This window comes from Microcaecilia unicolor, chromosome 3 (genome assembly GCF_901765095.1).
Source record: "Microcaecilia unicolor chromosome 3, aMicUni1.1, whole genome shotgun sequence".
NCBI classification, from domain to species: domain Eukaryota; kingdom Metazoa; phylum Chordata; class Amphibia; order Gymnophiona; family Siphonopidae; genus Microcaecilia; species Microcaecilia unicolor.
This window is the reverse complement of record NC_044033.1, coordinates 528,064,315-528,084,532: the sequence shown is the minus strand read 5'-3', so window position 1 is coordinate 528,084,532 and position 20,218 is coordinate 528,064,315. Positions and strand designations below refer to the sequence as shown.

The 20,218-nt window shown below is 44.8% G+C and overlaps 1 protein-coding gene and 1 pseudogene across 1 annotated transcript in view; both read left to right on the top strand.

Annotated features, from left to right (window-relative positions):
• Positions 1–20,218, top strand: part of AK9 (adenylate kinase 9) — a 327,370-nt gene that overhangs the window by 239,626 nt on the left and 67,526 nt on the right. The window contains exons 27-28 of the mRNA XM_030199196.1: positions 3,084–3,287; positions 19,072–19,290. Coding sequence (XP_030055056.1) covers positions 3,084–3,287; positions 19,072–19,290 — 423 coding nt within the window. The remainder of the gene's footprint in view (positions 1–3,083; positions 3,288–19,071; positions 19,291–20,218) is intronic.
• LOC115467474 lies at positions 700–820 on the top strand (annotated as a pseudogene).

Below are 20,218 nucleotides of genomic sequence, written 5' to 3'. Positions count from 1 at the left end.
TCACTGAGGGACCCATCCCACAATAGCCAGGCCCCCTGCAACAGAATCTATGACAAGGCAGAATTTGTGTGTAGAGCCTGAGCTTTCATTAAAACTTGGGGACCATGAGTCAATTTTAGCAGACAATGGAAAAGGTGCCGGTACTTAGTACCCCCAAGTACCCCCTCAAAAAAAGCCCTGAGTATATCAGATATAACTAAGATTTGAAACTTTAATTTGTATTAATTGTTGAATTGGTATCAAATGTAATGTCATTAATCTGGGAGGAATGGATTCAAATTGGCTCATCTTTACCAGATGAATAACCACATTCTGTACCATTTGCAGTATCCTGATTTGATTATTGTAATGCCATATATGTGGGTATTAAAATCTCACTCCTTAAATATTACAAACAGCATAAAATACTGCTGAAAGCCTTGTATGCAGCGCTCCTCGCTTTGAGAAGGCTTCCCTCTCGTTAAAACTTCACTGGCTTCCCGTAAACGCCAGGATCACCTGTAAAATATGCATGACTGCTTTACAAATCATATATGGTTTATTACCCTCCTACGTGCAACAACTAATTGATTTACCTTCACGTAATACAGTAAAAACATCTAGAGAATACCTCACACTCCATTATCCAAACTGGAAAGGTCTTTCTTACAAATCAATCCTTATCGCAGGCTTCACATATCAGAATACCAAACTTTGGAATTCTCTACCCAACAATGAAGGTACTTAGAAGATCAAGTGTAGTATCTGTTCTTATCAGTTTAATATCCGATACGTCCCTTATCTAGGGACCATATATATAAAAAAAAGAAGAAGATTATCTGATACTAAAGGCTTTTCTCTTAAGTACATATCTTATCAAGAGACTATAAACTAATGTTACTATCCAGCTCATTTTCAAAAGTGATCGCCGGCCATTTCCCGACATAAATGAGGAGACGGCCGGCAATCTCTCAAAAGCGGCCAAATCGGTATAATTGAAAGCGGCTTTTTTGACAGCATCGCTGCTTTCCCATCGCCTCGCCAGCGAAAGTTCAAGGGGGCGTGTCGGCGGCATAGCGAAGGTGGGACATGGCCGGGCATGGGCGTGGTTAGCAGATGGCCAGCTTTCACGGATAATGAAAAAAAAAGCGTCGTTAAGCAGTATTTCGCGGCTTTACTTGGTCCTTTTATTTTCACTACCAAGCCTCAAAAAGGTGCCCCAACTGACCAGATGACCACCAGAAGGAATCGGGGATGACCTCCCCGTACTCCCCCAGTGGTCACCAACCCCCTACCACACTAAAAAACACAATTATAAACATATTTTGCCAGCCTCAAATGCCGTACCCACCTCCATGACAGCAGAATGTGTTCTATCCTCTGACAGCCTTTCCCTGGTTGTGAGTGTGACACCTTTTCTGTTAGGTGCACTGCAGAGTCACATCAGCAATGCATTGTGGTGGGTGTAGGGTAGTGGGTTCTACGCCCATGGTGCTTTTCCTCCTGCTAACTGGGTCAGAGTGTGCCCTGTTTTGTTTCCTGTTGTAGTCCATGCGGTAGTGGCCATTTTTGTAAGCCAGTTTTAGTTCCGTTTCCTGTGTTACCCACGTTAGAGAACGTAGTTCTTACCTTGAATGGTGTTGAAAGAGGGCATTGTACACCATTGTGCCAGCTCTGACCTACTGCTAATCTTAGTACTAAAGGGACTCTTTGCCAGTGGGGCACAACCTCTGATCTGCAGTTAACTGTGAGTAAACGTGCTTATTCAAATAAAGGACTTTTTCAAAGAGATTAGTCTTCAGGTGTCAACTGGTGTGCCAAGGTTATACAGCAGCAACAAGTCCTAGAGGCCTGCATGTATGCAGGTCCCTGGAGCGCTTTTAGTGGGTACCGCAGTGCACTTAAGGCAGGCGGACCCAGGCCCATCCCCCCTACCTGTAACACTTGTGCTTGTAAATGGGAGCCCTCCAAAACCCACTGTACCCACATGTAGTTGCCCCCTTCACCCCTAAGAGCTACGGTAGTGTTGTACATTTGTGGGTAGTGGGTTTTGGGGGGTTGGGGGGCTCAGCACCCAAAGTAAGGGAGCTATGCATGTGGGAGCCGTTTCTGAAGTCCACCGCACTGACCCCTAGGGTGCCCAGTTGGTGTCCTGGCATGTGAGGGAGACCAGTGCACTACAAATGCTGGCTCCTCCCACAACCAAATGCCTTGGATGTTGCCGGGTTGGAGATGGCCGGCATTTTTTTCCATTATCGCTGAAAAACAAAACCGGCCATCTCCAACCCGGTGAACTCTGGCATTTGGCCGGGCTAAACCGTATTATCGAAAAAAAGATGGCCGGCCATCTTTTTTGATAATAAGGTTCCGGCCAGCTGTAGCGCTGCCGCCAAAATAGATGACATTTGATTATGCCCCTCCACCTCTCTTATATATTTCAACAGAACCAGGACTCTAGCCTAGCTTCATGACAAACGCACAATTCCTAAAATGTTATAATTAATTATGTGATTGTATTATATTTTTGATATTTTTTTCTTGAACGTCAGCCACTTTGAACCTGAGTATGTTCAGGATAATGTGAGATACAAATGTCATAATAATAATGTAGGAATGCCCCATGGTCTCTGATGAGTTGTATTAGTATTCCAACTCCAATCATAGAGCCAACAGTGTAGTAGATGAGCTTTTTGAGGCCACAGGTCCCTTTATATTTATTCATTTACAAGCACTTGATAAACTGCAGCAAAGCGGTTACAAATAAAAGGGTCTGAGGAGGGTCTAGGTGAGAAAAAGAGAAAAGAAGATCTCTTTTTTGTTGATCCTTTAAAAGGTGTCATAGCCCACAAACACATCACCCTACCTGTCGACTAAATGATTCACTCATTCATCTATCCAGTGTTTATTAAAAGTACTACATGTATGACCGTTAAGGCCCCTACTTTCCAAAGTAAGCACTCTTGGAGACTAAAGACTGATAAGTAGAAATATATTTTTCTCAGAAATTCACAAGGAGAAAATCCTTTACGCCCATTCTTCTGAGTTCTTGAACTCTGCTTTTCTGCACAAGACAAGACAAAGAAATAACTGAGCATCTTTTGTAGGGCAGAGAAGGAGAAAGCAGTGAAGAGGAAAAGACAGAGAATGAAGAAGAAGATGATATCGATCTTCTTCTTGCCGAAGAGTTTCCAGAAGAGGAGGCAGAGGAAGAGGAGGAAGAGGAGGAAGAGTCAGATGCTATTGACCGTATGAAATCAGAAATTGGAGAAAAGTTTGAAGTTGAGATGAATAATATTCAGGCAATACAGGTATTTTCTTCCTTATCACTTAAGTCATAAAGGGATGTTGTAAGGTTATTTCATGAGAGTAAGCTGCTGGCCTGTATTCCCGTGTTGGGTACTTGACAGGTGCTTGAAGCAAAGAGTTTTCCATGACCCTTCAAAAGTGGAGGAAGGAAGGCCATGCTGGCCTCTCTACTTTCATGTACATTATGGGGCAGTAGAGAAGAGAAGCTGCTGGAAGTTCATCTTTACTCTAAATCTAAAGACAAAGGGATTTCCCAGTCCCTATTTTTTCTTGTAGCGTCTTTCATGCAATATTGTATTAAATGTCAAAAGTCAAAACAGAATTTTTCTCTGAGATACCCCGTGCAATAACTCTGACTTTAAGTTATATGTTCCTTCCTAGTAGGTGGAGGCAGAAACAGAAGAGACAATATTCAATGTTTGCAAACACACCACTGATGTGCAGTCAGGGCCTTCATGGTATTCAATGAATCCCCAGCCCTAATTACTGTTTGTGTTTTTCAAAGATCAGTCTATGTACTGCGCCAATAGGGGGAGGAAGGAAATCTCCTCCCCAGGATTAATCCGAGCTCCACAAATTGCCACCAACAGATACTTTCAAATAGTCCTTTTTTTTTTTTTTGGTTTCCAAGTTACAGACAAAAGCTTCAGTCCAGCCCTGGGTTAGGGCTGCCCCAGGCAGGGCTGTGCTGCCCCTCACCCAGCAATCCAAAGTCTCTGCAATAGTCCCCTTTGAAAATACCCCTTTTCAAAGTCCGTATCACAAGCCGTGCTGGCCTCTAAGCAGGATTGCTCCCTCCTGTCCAACCAGGGTTTCCAGCTCCAACACAGTCCTTACACCACAATCAGGAGCAGCTGGGGGAACCAGGCTTGTAACTCCTCCAGCCCTCTGCCCCCACCCACAGCAAACAGTTCTAATCAAAAACAGGCTTCCTTACAGCAGGTTTATAAATCAAAACATCTTTTAAACACATAGATTTCCACCTTCAGGTGCTACCGTCCTCAGGGCTCTCCAGCTCCCATTCCATCCTGCTTTCTGCCTCTTGCTCAGCCTCCTTAACCCCCTCCTCCACCCAATCCATCCAATCCTCCTCCTGCTTCTCACCCCACCCTTCCCTCTTACAGGTGGGAGGCATGATGTACTGATTACGGAGCCAGGGGAATTGGGCTTCTTCATTCTCCCTCTCTCTTGTGGTCAGAGTTGGTATATAGCCAGCTTGCTTATCCCTGGGGCTCCCCTTGCTGGGACGGGCAATGCATTCTGGGAGACGTAGTTCCAGGTTTTGTTGTTTCTTTTTGTACCTCTGGGCTGTAGCCTTGTCACAACTGAAGTACCTTTTACTTTTGTCTTGGCTACCGGATAGTGGAAGGCAAGCAGAGCTGATCATGTGGAGATCATGCAGGAGCTGTTTGGTGCTTTTTCTTCAACTATCTTCATGCTGCAGTGCCAGGTGGTCATTAAGCTAGGAGCCCTGAACCCTGAGCACACTGCCTCTTCTCTGCCCCAGACTTGCAGTATTACATCCTAATTGAGAGCTGGGAGTCCTGAGCCGTTTTCTGCTTTCTGTACCTCAAACCAGCCATACTGCTGGACTCAGGCCAAATGCCCATAAATATACAGACAGGAGGAAGGACTAAGCTCATTTACATATTATTTTTGGCTTCCTTAGGACAGAGAGATGGGAGTTGAGAGACAAGAATTGGAAAAGGTGCAGCGAAGGGCGACTAAAATGATAGCGGGGATGGGACGACTTCCCTATGAAGAAAGACTAAGGAGGCTAGGGCTATTCAGCTTGGAGAAGAGACGGCTGAGGGGAGACATGATAGAGGTATATAAAATAATGAGTGGAGTGGAACAGGTGGATGTGAAGCGTCTGTTCACGCTTTCCAAAAATACTAGGACTAGGGGGCATGCAATTAAACTACAGTGTAGTAAATTTAAAACAAATCGGAGAAAATTTTTCTTCACCCAATGCATAATTAAACTCTGGAATTCATTGCCGGAGAACATGGTGAAGGTGGTTAGCTTAGCAGAGTTTTAAAAGGGGTTAGACGGTTTCCTAAAGGACAAGTCCATAAACCACTACTAAATGGACTTGGGAAAAATCCACAATTCCACGAATAACATGTATAGAATGTTTGTACGTTTGGGAAGCTGCCAGGTACCCTTGGCCTGGATTGGCTGCTGTCGTGGACAGGATGCTGGGCTCGATGGACATTTGGTCTTTTCCCAGTGTGGCATTACTTATGTACTTAAGAAGGTATGAGAGAGAATGGAGGGTGGGATCAGGATAGAGTCAGAATGGGAAGACCACAGAGAGGGGAGTTGGGGGCAAAAGTAAGGAAGAGAGAGGAGAAGATGGGACAGAGAGGGGATGGGGTATAGAGTTGGGAGTTTGTGGGAAAAGAAGGGAAGAGAGTAAGGATGGAGCAGAGAAGGAGGGCAGCGTGGAGATCAGGATGAGAAGAGAGTTGAGGGAAAAGGAGGGGGAAGAGAAAAGAAACATAGCAAATAATGGCAGATAAATACCATATGGCCTATCCAGTCTGCCCATACATATCAACTACTAAGCTCCAGTGGCGTAGCAAGGGCGGGGCGGTGGGAGCGGTCCGCCCCGGGTGTCACCAGAAAGGGGGGTGCCACCGCTCCCGCTGCTCTTCTTCCTGGCACCCCCCCGCACCGGCCCTTTAAAAATAAATTGCCGACGCGATAGCAAGCGCAGCACCTCGTGTGCAAGTAAAAGAAGCGGATCCGATCATCTCATTGGGCCTTCCCTCACTGTCCCGCCCTCCTCTGATGCAACTTCCTATTTCCTCTAGGGCGGGACATTGAAGGAAGGCCCAATGAGATGATCGGATCCGCTTCTTTTACTTGCACACGAGGTGCTGCGCTCGCTATCGCGTCGGCAATTTCTTTTTAAAGATCGGGTGGCAGGGAGAAGACGAGGCAGGGTGAGGGTGGGAGACAGATGGGGTGAAGGTGGGGGGACTCGGATAGCAGAAGGGACTGGGTGGGAGACAGATGGGGTGAGGGGGACTCGGATGGGCAGAAGGGACTGGGTGGGAGACAGATGGGGTGAGGGTGGGGGGCACTTGGATAGCAGAAGGGACTGGGTGGGAGACAGATGGGGTGAGGGGGACTCGGATGGGCAGAAGGGACTGGATGGGAGACAGATGGGGTGAGGGTGGGGGGCACTTGGATAGCAGAAGGGACTGGGTGGGAGACAGATGGGAGAAGGGGCATGGAGCTGGAACTGGGGTCTGAAAAGTGGGCAGGAGGGAGAATGGGGTCATGCCTGGGGCAGGGGTGGATGGGAGAATCAATGGATCTGGAACTAGGGGCAGCCGCAGGTGGGAACTGGGAGCCGAAAAGAGGGGGCAGTGAGAGAGGGGGGATAGATCCTGGATGGAATGGGGAGTGAGAGGGAGGGCAGACCCTGAATGGATGGGAGGGGGAAAGGGAGAGGGCAAATGGTGAATCGAAGGAGCAGAGAGAAAGGGCAGACAGTGGATAGAATGGAGTGAAAGAGCAGACAGTGGATGGAAGGGGGCAGAGATAGAGGGCAAATGCTAGATGGAAAGGAGAGAGAGAGGGCAGATGGTGGATGGAAGGGGGAGAGAGAGATGGCAGACTGGGGCAGATGGTGGATGGAAGGAGCAGAAATAGAGGGCAGATGTGGATGGAAGGGACATTAGAGAGGGCAGACACTGGATGTCAGAGAGAGAGCGAAGACAGATGCTGGATGGAAGGAAGATGGTGAAAAGAAGATGAGGAAAGCAGAAACCAAAGACAACAAACTGTAAATATATATTTTTATTATTTTGCTTTAGGATATAGTATTGTAGTTGTGTTAATAAATGTTTATAAATAGAACATGTAAATAAGGTAATCTTTTTATTGGACTAATTTTAATACATTTTGACTTAACTTTCAGAGAACAAAACCCCCTTCCTCAGGTCAGGATAGAATACTGAAACAGCACTATACTGTATTGACCTGAGGAAGAAGATTTTGGCCTCTGGAAGCTAAATGTATTAGTCCAATAAAATGGTATTATTTTATTTTCTGTATTTGTTTTATTTCTATTTGTTAATTTGTAAAGTGGTGATTGGTATTTGTTAGTTTTTTCAAATTTACATCTGCTGTCTTTATATTTTGCACAGTACTAGGAGACATTTTCTGTTTCTGTGGTGTTGCATTGTATGCAGAGTCTGGCATCGGGGGTTCAGTTTAATTTTTGTCTAAATAGAAAGTTTATGATTACTTATTCTATAGTGGATTAGGGTGTATCTGTGTTTGTGAAAAAGACATGGCTTTCAGTTGGCATTGACTGTGCAGGATCTACGATCTGTACTATTCTGTCTGGTTTCATTTTACAATAGGTGAATTGATGTTCTAGTGCTCACTGTAGTGTTTAAGATGCTTTCCTTTTCCTTGTGTGACTCGTAGAAACAACTGCTTATGGTATGGTAGAATTGCTCTATAGGTCGTGAGTGTTTTGTATTCTCAGTATGCCTAGTACTGGATTGGGGGGGGGGGGGTGCTAAAAAATGACCGGCCCCGGTTGTCAACTACCCTAGCTACGCCACTGCTAAGCTCTACAGTCCCTTCCTGTCCTTCAGAGATCCTCTGTGCTTGTCCTATTCTTTCCTGGTCCTGTCTTTTAAACTCCCAGGTCTTGACTCCACCCCTCCTAGCTCACTCCCTCCCGAGAGGGGATCAGTGCTCTTAAGGTGGCCCAGGCTAGTTAGAGAGGGACTTTCTTAAGGGTGAGGGGCAGTGTTCAAAATCTGATTCCTTAGCGTCCCTCCGGACCGGACCAGGATTGGACTGATGGGTTGTGCTCGCCTACCAGCAGGTGGAGACTGAGAAAAAAACTCTGACTCTAGAGAGCCAATAGGAGCCCTGGCCATGTGACCTTAGCCTCAGTATTTTCTCAGTCTCCCAGCAGGTAGGAAGCGAGCCCATTAGTCTCTCTTTTTATCTTTCTCTTTTAGAGGTTAATAATAAGAACTACAATGCTACCTCTTCAGTGCCTAGGAATTCTCGGTTAGACGCTGGTCAGATAGAGATTTCTTTTCCTTGCTTTCTTTACAGCCTCTGGGGGTGTTAAACTCGGGGTGCCCCCGGGTCCCTCCCCCCTTCCTCCCCATCTCCCATATGTAGCTGGGAAGGGCTACCCTTTGTTTAGAAAGGTGTATGTCTTTGGGAGAGGCAGCCACTATAGAAAGTTAAAACGTATATGTATTTTTTCCTTTCCCAGCATTTTAAAGAGCAAACTAGCAGGCAGCGCTCAGCTATTAAAAAAAAAAAAAAAAATCCCCAGGCTTCTAACGAGCAGGCAGCTCTGTGTTATTCTATTACTCTTCAGCAGAGTTTTTCCCCATTACTTTAATGAGCAGGCAGCTCTGGTTGCTGTGTTGGGTGTCTGTTATCTAGCTGTTCAAAAAAAAAAAAAAAAAAAAAGCAGCAATAATAAGTACATAAGTACATAAGTACATAAGTAGTGCCATACTGGGAAAGACCAAAGGTCCATCTAGCCCAGCATCCTGTCACCGACAGTGGCCAATCCAGGTCAAGGGCACCTGGCACGCTCCCCAAACGTAAAAACATTCCAGACAAGTTGTACCTAAAAATGAGGAATTTTTCCAGTCCATTTAATAGCGGTCTATGGACTTGTCCTTTAGGAATCTATCTAACCCCTTTTTAAACTCCGTCAAGCTAACCGCCCGTACCACGTTCTCCGGCAATGAATTCCAGAGTCTAATTACACGTTGGGTGAAGAAAAATTTTCTCCGATTCGTTTTAAATTTACCACACTGTAGCTTCAACTCATGCCCTCTAGTCCTAGTATTTTTGGATAGCGTGAACAGTCGCTTCACATCCACCCGATCCATTCCACTCATTATTTTATACACTTCTATCATATCTCCCCTCAGCCGTCTCTTCTCCAAGCTGAAAAGCCCTAGCCTTCTCAGCCTCTCTTCATAGGAAAGTCGTCCCATCCCCACTATCATTTTCGTCGCCCTTCGCTGTACCTTTTCCAATTCTACTATATCTTTTTTGAGATACGGAGACCAGTACTGAACACAATACTCCAGGTGCGGTCGCACCATGGAGCGATACAACGGCATTATAACATCCGCACACCTGGACTCCATACCCTTCTTAATAACACCCAACATTCTATTCGCTTTCCTAGCCGCAGCAGCACACTGAGCAGAAGGTTTCAGCGTATCATCGACGACGACACCCAGATCCCTTTCTTGATCCGTAACTCCTAACGCGGAACCTTGCAAGACGTAGCTATAATTCGGGTTCCTCTTACCCACATGCATCACTTTGCACTTGTCAACATTGAACTTCATCTGCCACTTGCACGCCCATTCTCCCAGTCTCGCAAGGTCCTCCTGTAATCGTTCACATTCCTCCTGCGACTTGACGACCCTGAATAATTTTGTGTCATCGGCGAATTTAATTACCTCACTAGTTATTCCCATCTCTAGGTCATTTATAAATACATTAAAAAGCAACGGACCCAGCACAGACCCCTGCGGGACCCCACTAACTACCCTCCTCCACTGAGAATACTGGCCACGCAATCCTACTCTCTGCTTCCTATCTTTCAACCAGTTCTTAATCCATAATAATACCCTACCTCCGATTCCATGACTCTGCAATTTCTTCAGGAGTCTTTCGTGCGGCACTTTGTCAAACGCCTTCTGAAAATCCAGATATACAATATCAACCGGCTCCCCATTGTCCACATGTTTGCTTACCCCCTCAAAAAAATGCATTAGATTGGTGAGGCAAGACTTCCCTTCACTAAATCCGTGCTGACTTTGTCTCATCAGTCCATGTTTTTGTATATGCTCTGCAATTTTATTCTTAATAATAGCCTCCACCATCTTGCCCGGCACCGACGTCAGACTCACCGGTCTATAATTTCCCGGATCTCCTCTGGAACCCTTCTTAAAAATCGGAGTAACATTGGCTAATTTGGAGGAGGTTTCTTGACTGTCTTTTTTGCTCTTCCCTCCGTTTTTTTCAGTTGTTTTATTTTTAGCGGTTTGTTCGGCAGAGCAGGGCTTCAAAAAGAAAAAAAAAAAAAAAAAGGAGATTTTGGCGCGAATCGGGTACGCGCGTGCACGCGCATTACCGTCATGTCTGAGACGCGAATCGGGTACGCGCATGCACGCACATTACCGTCATGTCTGAGACGCTGCGCTGTATGCCAGCATCGGGGGATCTCCTCTTCCGGCTCCTGTAAATACTGTGCGCCACTGGGGGGTGCTTCGGGACCTTCTCTTTCGCTGTCTTCGGGGCTTCAGTCGTCAGCCCAGGGTCCCTCGCCGTCGCGGTCTGCTTTAGCAGTTGTGGACGGGTCGGGTGCGCCTCCGGATGCCTCTCCCGCGAATTTGGTGCGTGCGGCGCTCATTTTGTTTTGGGGGGCGGAGAGAGCTCCATTATGCAGGAGAAACTGCAGCATGTTTTTGTCAGCGACGGAGTCCATTCGTTTTCGGCTCCAAGTTTTTCTATATTGCAGCCTGCTCCTTCAGAACGCAGCGCTCTGTGGTATGTGTGGCGCTGCAGCGCTCTGTGGTATGTGTGGCGCTCCATAATTTGAATCTACAACGAATTATAGAAATGAGAACAGACGAATATCATTCTTTCATCTTTCAGGGGAACTAGGGGGTTGAAAGCATGATTTTCCAATCACATCGGTTATCCAGAAGAGAGAAGTAAAAAAAAAAAAAAAAAAAACCCACTATACTATGCAATCTAGCACATTTATGCACACCATTTGCACAAATGGTTTGAGGCTGTTTGCTCAATAATCCAGGATTATTTTTCTCTGTGGTTTCCCAGTGTTGCGGTTCTACCATATTTCTTATTCTTTTTCTGCCTTGAGACTATGTAAATTCTGCAAGGTTGTAATTTCAGTTTTAAAATCACAAATTATGATTTTAATTTGTGGATACACAGAGTTTGTTCCTTTTAAGAATTTCTCTCAATGGCTGTGGTATTCTACAGTGTTTTTTTAAGAATTTAAGAAATTTTCTCTATAGGCATAAAGTAGATTGTTTTTAGATGCCATAAGAATATATATGCTCTCTCATATTCTCTGAGGGACAGCCCTGTCTATCAAGCTCCCAGTCACTCAACTGCAGGCAGGCTTGGTTCATGTCTTCTCTTCTTTTCCAACTGTCTTGAAGCCTCTCATACTTCATTTTGGCTTTTTTCTGGTAGTTACAGGACAGATGACCACTTAGAGAATGAGGTCACCTTTTCATTTTGCATATTTCCCCCTTAAAGATAGTGGAAGGTCCTGAAACCATTTTGTTTTTTTAATCTATGCTATCAGTTCAGCATTGGCAGATGGTAAACTTTCTGGTTTGGTCCAGTATGCCTATACTGTACATACCATCTACTATCCCGAGGTCTTATGTTCTTGTTTCAAGCTTTCTTGAATTCATATAGTCTTGTCTCCTCCGCCTTTTCTAAGTAGCGGCGGCACAAATTCTTCTTCTCTGGTAAAAGTATTTTACAAGTCTGTCCTTTTTCATTTTTATTCTATGCGCCCTCTCTCCAGAGCCTCCTTTCACTTGGAAGGGATCTCACTTCCTGTGCCACTATGTCTTAGGTAAATAAGTATTGTTCTGCTGTGAAAGACCAAAAGGCCATCAAGCCCAGCATTCATGTCTAATGGGCATAGGTACATAGGTATTGTCGTCTTGGGAAGGACCAAAAGTCCATCAAACCCAGCATTCGTATCTAATGGGTGTGGGTTTGGTACATCTCAGTGAGGGAGGAGGCATGACCATGGTACGAGGATTGGGGAGATCCATGAAATTACGGGCCGGTGAATCAGGTGTCCATTCCGAGCAAATGGTTGAACTTGCTGGGGAAAAAAAAAAAAAAAAAAGCGTGCTTCCATGGTTGTTGGACACCTATATTTAAAGTTTCCCCAGCTGTGACACGCCACAGGGATAGGGCTGGGGTATGGAGCCCTATTTAAGTAGTGTCCTTGGTCACCTTTTCTCTCCTCCTCAGAACCCAGAAAAGGGCTAGTTTTTGCTTAAGCATTAGCAGGTCATTTTCAGCAGTACTCTTCCTTCCGTTCTATTTTAGCTCTAAAAGGTTATTCATTGCGCTCTCAGGATCACAACTTTTTGTATGGAGACTCCTCGGTCGATCATAGTGACAGTTCGGCAAGGAGAGTATTTAACGGCCTTGGATATGTCAGAGGCTTATTTACATATTGCTATTTGGCAGGTTCATCGCAGATTCTGGCGCTTTACGATTCTAGGTTGACAACTAGGGATCCTTGTTTCAGCCTTACCTAGACGACTCACTAATTGGGGAAAGTCTTATCGGCAGAGTTCTCAGGTCACGCACCGGGTGGTGCATCTTTTACAGTCTCTAGGTGGGGTGGTGAATGTAGCCAGGCCTCTCTGATCTCTCATCAGATATCTCAAATTTTCTCTTTGTTTAGTCAGGTTGGCGCAGAGTCTTTCATCTCCTCTGCAAGCATCCCAGTTTATATATATATTTTTTCTTTTTTCTTGGTGACCTTGGGCCTTCGGCCATTTCCTCGCTCTATTCTGCAGAGTACTATTTTACTTTCTACTTTCCCAGAAGGAATTTTCCTTCATCCTTTTTGGAATCTCAGGGTCATCAATTGCGCTCTTTAAGTATCATCTAGTTATCACAAGAACCTTAGTTCCGTCATAGGGATGCTTCGGGCACTACACGTTTTAGCAGAAGCTTGTTTGTATATGTTTTGTTTCTGGGGGACCACAACAATTTGTTTACCTTCGGGTATATTTTGTTCCCCTACTGCTCAGCAAGGCGGGGAGTGCTATGTTGGTTTTTGCCATGGCAATGGGTTCTGTCATCCGCCAAGGAGGAACTAAGAGTATACTCTTGAGTTTGTAGTCAGTGAGGCTCTTGTCAGGGGTGGACATTTGCTTAACTGCTTTTTTCAGCAGTCCATGTGGCGGCAGTCGAAACATTGCAAGTCATTTTTTCTTAGTTGTCTCACCCTGCATTCAAGTGAATGGACTCTCATCTTTTCAGCGTTACTGCCTCGCTGCGGCAATTCAGGGATATCTCTTTTTGACCTCAGGCTCTCAAACATTTCTTCTTCCGTCCAGCAACAGTCTTGACGGAGACAGGGATAGACGCCATCATTTAGCAGGGGTCTTTCAACCTTCTATAGGCGTTTCTTCTGTCAACTTACTAGGCGTTGTCTTTTCATTTATAAAAAAAAAAAAAATTTCCATCTTTCATCCATACCACGCTTTATTTGGTCATATGGTTTGGCTCTTTGGTGGTTTTTTCATTAATTAAGAGCGCATTTTACGCTTCAGTAGTTCTTTCTATGTGGCGGTTGCGTTGTTGAGCCCCGTCTCTTTTATTTGTTCTTGGTTCATTTGTTGTTGGTTTTCATAAACGATTACTCTTTTTTCTTTTCTCCTGCAGATTGCACTTGTTACGGCCTCGTCCTTTTGGAAGTTCTCGTTTACTTTAAGGATCTTAGTCTCCTTCGCCCGACAAGCCGAAATCCTCTTCAAATCACAATGTTAATCTTGCAGCTCTCGTAGGTCCTCTTTTTGGGCTGTTTTCTTCTGGTGTCCTTTAAGTTTTCCTCTTAAACCACTGTTTTATAGTACCCATAGCTTTTCTATAAAGTTTTCCTATTCAAGCAGGGTTCCTAGTAGCTATTGCAGCAAGTAGGGCTATGGGTGGAGTACTTCTACAGTTGGTTACTCCTTTTCGGCCTACTCTAGTTTCATGGTTTCACCTTTTCTGATCGGTCTTTTGTTCTTGGGTTTGTCTTTCTAGACAGTAGGCGTAAGGGTTTGGTTGTTTCTACCCGCTCTATCTCGACGGATTAAGGAAATGAGAACTTCTATTTCTCTTCTCACTGAGAAATTTCACTGAGAAGGCAGTTTCACAGAGTATAACAACATATTCCACAACTTCAGAAGCGGGCTGTATTCTTACTACAGCGCTTTTTGATGCTCTCGATGCTAATTGGTAAGGTGGCAGCCTGGTCTTACCTTCATTCTTTCGCTAATTGAGACACGCCGCATGTTAGTTCTCGACAGGAGGCGGCCTATACAGCATGGATATTTCTATGTAGTTTTCATAGGGTCCCTCCCTTCAGATTACTGCTTTGGTACTTCCCATCAGTCCAATCCTGGTCCGGTCCGGAGGGACGCTAAGGAAGGAGAAATTAGATCTTACCTGCTAATTTGCTTTCCTTTAGTCCCTCCGGACCGGACCAGGCCCCTCCCATGTTCTCTCAACTCTTTAGATTCTTTTATTAGGTTTGGACGTGTCTTAGTTCCTTTACCACATGTGGAATGCTTTACAAAAAAAAAAAAAAAAAAAACCTTTGCGTGGTCCATACCACTTTTCTGGTGGTTGCTGGCGAGCTCAGTTACTGGAATATATATAAAACCTTAAATTTGCCATACCACTTCTCTGGTGAGAGTTGCTGGGGAGCTCGGTTGCTGGAATATATATATAACTTTAAGTGAGTCATATCACTTCTCTGACAGTTGCTGGTGGGCTCAACTGCTGGAATATATAGAAGACCTTAAGTGAGTCATACCACTTTTCTGGTGAGAGTTGCTGGTGAGCTCTAATATGAATGGGCCATGCCACTTCTCTGGTGAGAGTTGTGGGCGAATTCTGATACAAATGGGCCATACCACTTCTCTGGTGAGGGTTGCTGGTGAGCTCTGATATGAATGGGCCATGCCACTTCTCTGGTGAGAGTTGTTGGCGAGCTCTGATACAAATGGGCCATACCACTTCTCTGGTGAGAGTTGCTGGTGAGCTCTAGTACTCGGCTTCGCCGACGAATTTGTGGCTGCTAGAATTCCATACGGCACAGAAGGTCTTTCTTTCTTTCCTGCTTTGTTATTCAGATACTGAGGCTAAGGTCACATGGCCAGGGCTCCTATTGGCTCTCTAGAGTCAGAGTTTTTTTCTCAGTCTCCACCTGCTGGTAGGCGAGCACAACCCATCAGTCCAATCCTGGTCCGGTCCGGAGGGACTAAAGGAAAGCAAATTAGCAGGTAAGATCTAATTTCTCCTTGTCCAACATATTCTCCAAGGCCTAATGCATCTTCATCCACTAATATGGTCTCCGGTCTCATCGTGGAACCTTAACTTAGTTCTGGAAGCTGTAATGAGTTCACCATATGAACTGATGCATTCTGCACCTCTCAGATTCTTAACGTGAAAAACGTTCCTTCAGGAAAAAATTAAGTTCCTTTTTGTTTGATGATGAAAAATGCCTTTTAGTTTCAATGTATCAGATATGCAACTGTAAATTCTCCTGAAGAAGGACTTATTGTTTGTAAGCTGCTTAGAATCTCTTTCAAACTTAGCGGAATATAAGAATCATATAGCATAGAACTATACACTCAAATTCTGCTTGATAAATTAATGTTAAAAAGTCATCCAAGATTTCTGCCAAAAGTCATAACAGACTGTCATCTCAATCAAACAGTTATATTACCAAGCTTTTATCCACCACCTCATAAAAATGATAAGGAGTTGCAGTTTCATACATTGGACTGTACCAGTGCCTTAAAGACATAGTACAGAGAACTACCTCACCTAACAGACCATCAAAGTTGTTAGTGACATACCAATACCCAGCCAACCCATGACCGGTGACAAAAAAAACCCACTGTCGGCATCAGTGTTTGTTACACAGCTTCTCTAAACCTGGCACCTCTTCATATCCAGAGCAGAAAATTAGCCAGGTTGAGGGGACGGGGGGAGCAGAGAGCAGACTACTGACGGTGCAGGCATGTATTTTAAACGCAACAGATCGCGTCAAAAATATGCGCCAGCGGAAGTCCGTTTGGAGGAGCGACTGCTTCCCTGGCCACCCACCTAGCTACGCCTCTGATCCCGAGGGTTACGGCCCATTTACTAAGATCCCTAGCAGCAACTGAAACTCATTTGGAAAGAACCACTCTGCAGGAAATCTATATGATAGCTACCTGGTCCACTGTGAATGCATTTATGAAACATTACTGTTTGGACCAGTTGTCGTTCTTTTGATTATGAGTCTTCAACTCACCGCCACAGAAAGCAGGTAGCAGTCATTTACAGTGATGTCTCTATTATGTTTTGGGTAAAAAGTGGGATGTTTGACCACGGAAATACAAATCCTGGAGACAATATCATAAAAACTTCTTTATTGAAGAAAAGATTCGACACAACTGTTGTGTTTCGGCCTACAGGCCTGCATCAGGAGTCTATAAAAACATAAATCAAATAAATCTTTCAAACAAATACATATACAGAATCAAATAATCAAATAAAACATTCAAATAAGTAATAAATATACAATAAGAGGTCAACATATAATAAAATACAACAATAAAAATAATGATAATAAATAATGATGAACGTAAAGTCTCTAAGTGACATATACACAGATTATGCATATGTGGGATGTTATAATATCACCAAAAAATTACACAAAATGGTCGTGTAAATAAATAAATAATTGTAAGAGGGACTAATTATAGGAAGGACTAAACATTCAAAACATGTAAAAATAGATCCTACTATCTTAAAATACATGCATATATGAAGGACAATAGATAAAATATCCATGAGGCATTATATGGAAACCTATATATACTAAAGCATATCATAAAAGCAGCATCATACTAATACGCACACAGCTTATGTTGAAACAAGGAAGACATACAGAAGTAAAACATGCTGTCTTCAAAATGCAAATATAAAAGACTTTGAATAAAAAACCAAGTAAAAATCATACAACCAACATCATGTATACAGGAGAGAACGTAAGACCAATATCATATATAAACAAAAGAAGGAAAAACAAATAAAATAATATGCTTGGGGATACCATTTGTGTGGCTGTAAGATCCTGTCCATGGAGAAAGTGGAGTTGCTTACCTGTAATGGTGGTTCTCCGTGGACAGATGATCTTACAGCCACTCAGTCCCTCTCCCTTCCCGGAGTTGAAACTAGCTTAAAAATATAACTGATTTGGAATGCTATGTACAGTGGGTACATTATGGCAGGAACCCCTGCACACATATGCAGAAAGAGTCATCTTCACTTGGAACTGCTGGGTTGGCTCCATCACTGTGACATAAGTAACCCACTTGTGTGGCTGTAAGATCAATCTGTCCACAGAGAACCACCGTCACAGATAAACAATTCCAAGTTTCATCTTTTTTATTTGATGTCATCACTTCTTGTTTGTAAGGGTGTTCTGGGTGGCTGCCATCTTGGATTTGATGACATCACTTCATGTCATGCAGGGGTTTCTGGAGCCGCCATCTTGGAAGAGGGACATGGCTAGGATTGGTTCATGGTGTCACTTCCAGTGATATCATCAAAAGGGATAGTACTCAGGCAGAAAGTGGGCAGGAGGGGCATGGCTTGGGTTGGGAGTGGGTGTAGCTTAGGTGAGTTCTGAATGTCAATTGACAAACCCAGATGTGGGTGTGGCTACCTGTCAAAAATATATATATTAGGCCTGATGACAACTTTGTAACTTATACTACTTACAACTGTGTTCAATAAATAAAATAAAAATAACCATGCCTTTTTGCATTGAAGGACTTTAGCATATGCACATCATGTCTCCATCTGACCATCGGGCTTATTTTCGAAAGAAGGACGCCCATCTTTCGACACAAATCGGAAGATGGACATCCTTCTCACAGGGTCGTCCAAATCGGTATAATCAAAAGCTGATTTTGGACATCCCCAACTGCTTTCCATCGCAGGGACGGCCAAAGTTCAAGGGGGCATATCGGAGGCATATCGGAGGCATAGCGAAGGCGGGACTTGGGCGTGGCTAACACTAGTTCGTCCTCGACCCATAATGGAACAAAAAGGGACGTCCCTGATGAGCACTTGGACGACTTTACCTGGTTGTGTTTTTCTCATGACCAAGGCACAAAAAGGTGCCCGAAATGACCAGATGACCACTGGAGGTAATCAGGGATGACCTCCCGTTACTCCCCCAGTGGTCACTAATCCCCTCCCACCCTCAAAAAATATCTTTTTTGCCAGCCTCAGATGTCATACTCAGGTCCATGACAGCAGTATGCAGGTCCATGGAGCAGTTTTAGTGGGTGCAGTGCACTTCAGGCAGGCTGACCCAGGCCCATACCCCCCTACCTGTTACGTTTGTGGAGGAAACAGTGAGCCCTCCAAAACCCACCAGAAACCCACTGTACTCCCATCTAGGTGCCTCCCTTCACCTGTAAGGGCTATGGTAGTGGTGTACAGTTGTGGGTAGTGGGTTTTAGGGGGGCTTGGGGGGCTCAGCACAGAAGGTAAGGGAGCTATGTACCTGGGAGCAATTTCTGAAGTCCACTGCGGTGCCCAGTTGGTGTCCTGGCATGTCAGGGGGACCAGGGCACTACAAATGCTGGCTCACCCCACGACCAAATGGCTTGCATTTGATCATTTCTGAAATGGACGTCCTTGGTTTCCATTATCACCGAAAATCAGAAACGACCAAAACTAGGGACAACCATCTCTAAGAACGACCAAAATTTCAAGATTTGGATGTCCCTGACTGTATTATCGAAATGAAAGCTGGACATCCATCTTGTTTCGATAATACGGGTTTCCCCGCCCCTTCATCGGGACGTTTTGCGAGGACGTGCTCATCAAAATTTGGACATCCCTTTTGATTATGCCCCTCAATGTGGAATAATTTGATTTTCATCAACTATTTTATCATTTGTTTTGCAGGAAGAGTTTGAAAAACAAAAGATACCATTTGTGACCATTGATGGGGCACGAAAACCTCACATTGTGCAGTACCTGATAGACATGAAAATGAAACATCTGGTAGAAAACAGAGAATCTCTTTTTGAGAAGTGTTTCCCCATTAGTGTACCACTTGCTAAGAAGATGCTACAGGTCTCCTATAAGCACTTAAGCAACTTTGGTAGATGGGATCCTGTCAAGGTACAGTGTAATAGTTTGCCTGAAAGACCAAAGGGATTAGCCCTCTGAATATGTGGTTTCTGCCCCTGAGGGCCCTTCTGTTTCTCAGACATCACAAGGAGAATAATTAGTGTCCTTTATATTAGGAACTTCTCGGTTACAGCAAATGTTAAATTTATGATAACAAAACCATAAATACAGAGCAAGCAACTAAGCAAAACCACAAAAAGTGTTGCTGTCATATCTGTGTTGCATAATGAGGTCTGTGTTAAGTGGAGTGATCACCACATAAAGGTATACAGATAAGTTATCCTGGCTGAAAACCCTCATATCTGTGTGTAGCTGGTCCTTCAATAAGTGGGCTGAGGGTGACCCCTAAGACAGCTACAAAACAGTATTTGTCATATATGTGGCTCACATCTCACAGTCTTCTCCACCACTCTCATCCCTTGCACACAGAACACAGATAAAGGGTCACTGCTGGAAGGCTTAAAATTCTGTACTACATTACTATCACCAGTGGCGTTCCGAGGGGCGCTGACACCCAGGGCGGATCGCCGATGCTCCCCGCCCCCCCGGGTGCAGCGCGTCCCCCCCCCCCCCGGGTGCAGCGCCCCCCCCCCATGCAGCGCATCCCCCTCCCTGGCAAAAGAACCCCCCCCCCCCCGGGTGCACGCCACTGGGGGGGGGGTGCCACACACCGGTCAGCGTCGTTGGTTTCCATGCTCCCTCTGCCCCGGAACAGGTTACTTCCTGTTCCGGGGCAGAGGGAGCATGGAAACCAACAACGCTGACCGGCGCGTGGCACCCCCCCAGCAGCGTGCACCCGGGGTGGACCGCCCCCCCCCCCCCCCCCCCCCCCCTTGGTATGCCACTGAGCACGACTTTCTGTTTACGCACCCAAAGTAACAGCAGTCATGTAAATGTGGCAGAGACATGCTTAACTGAC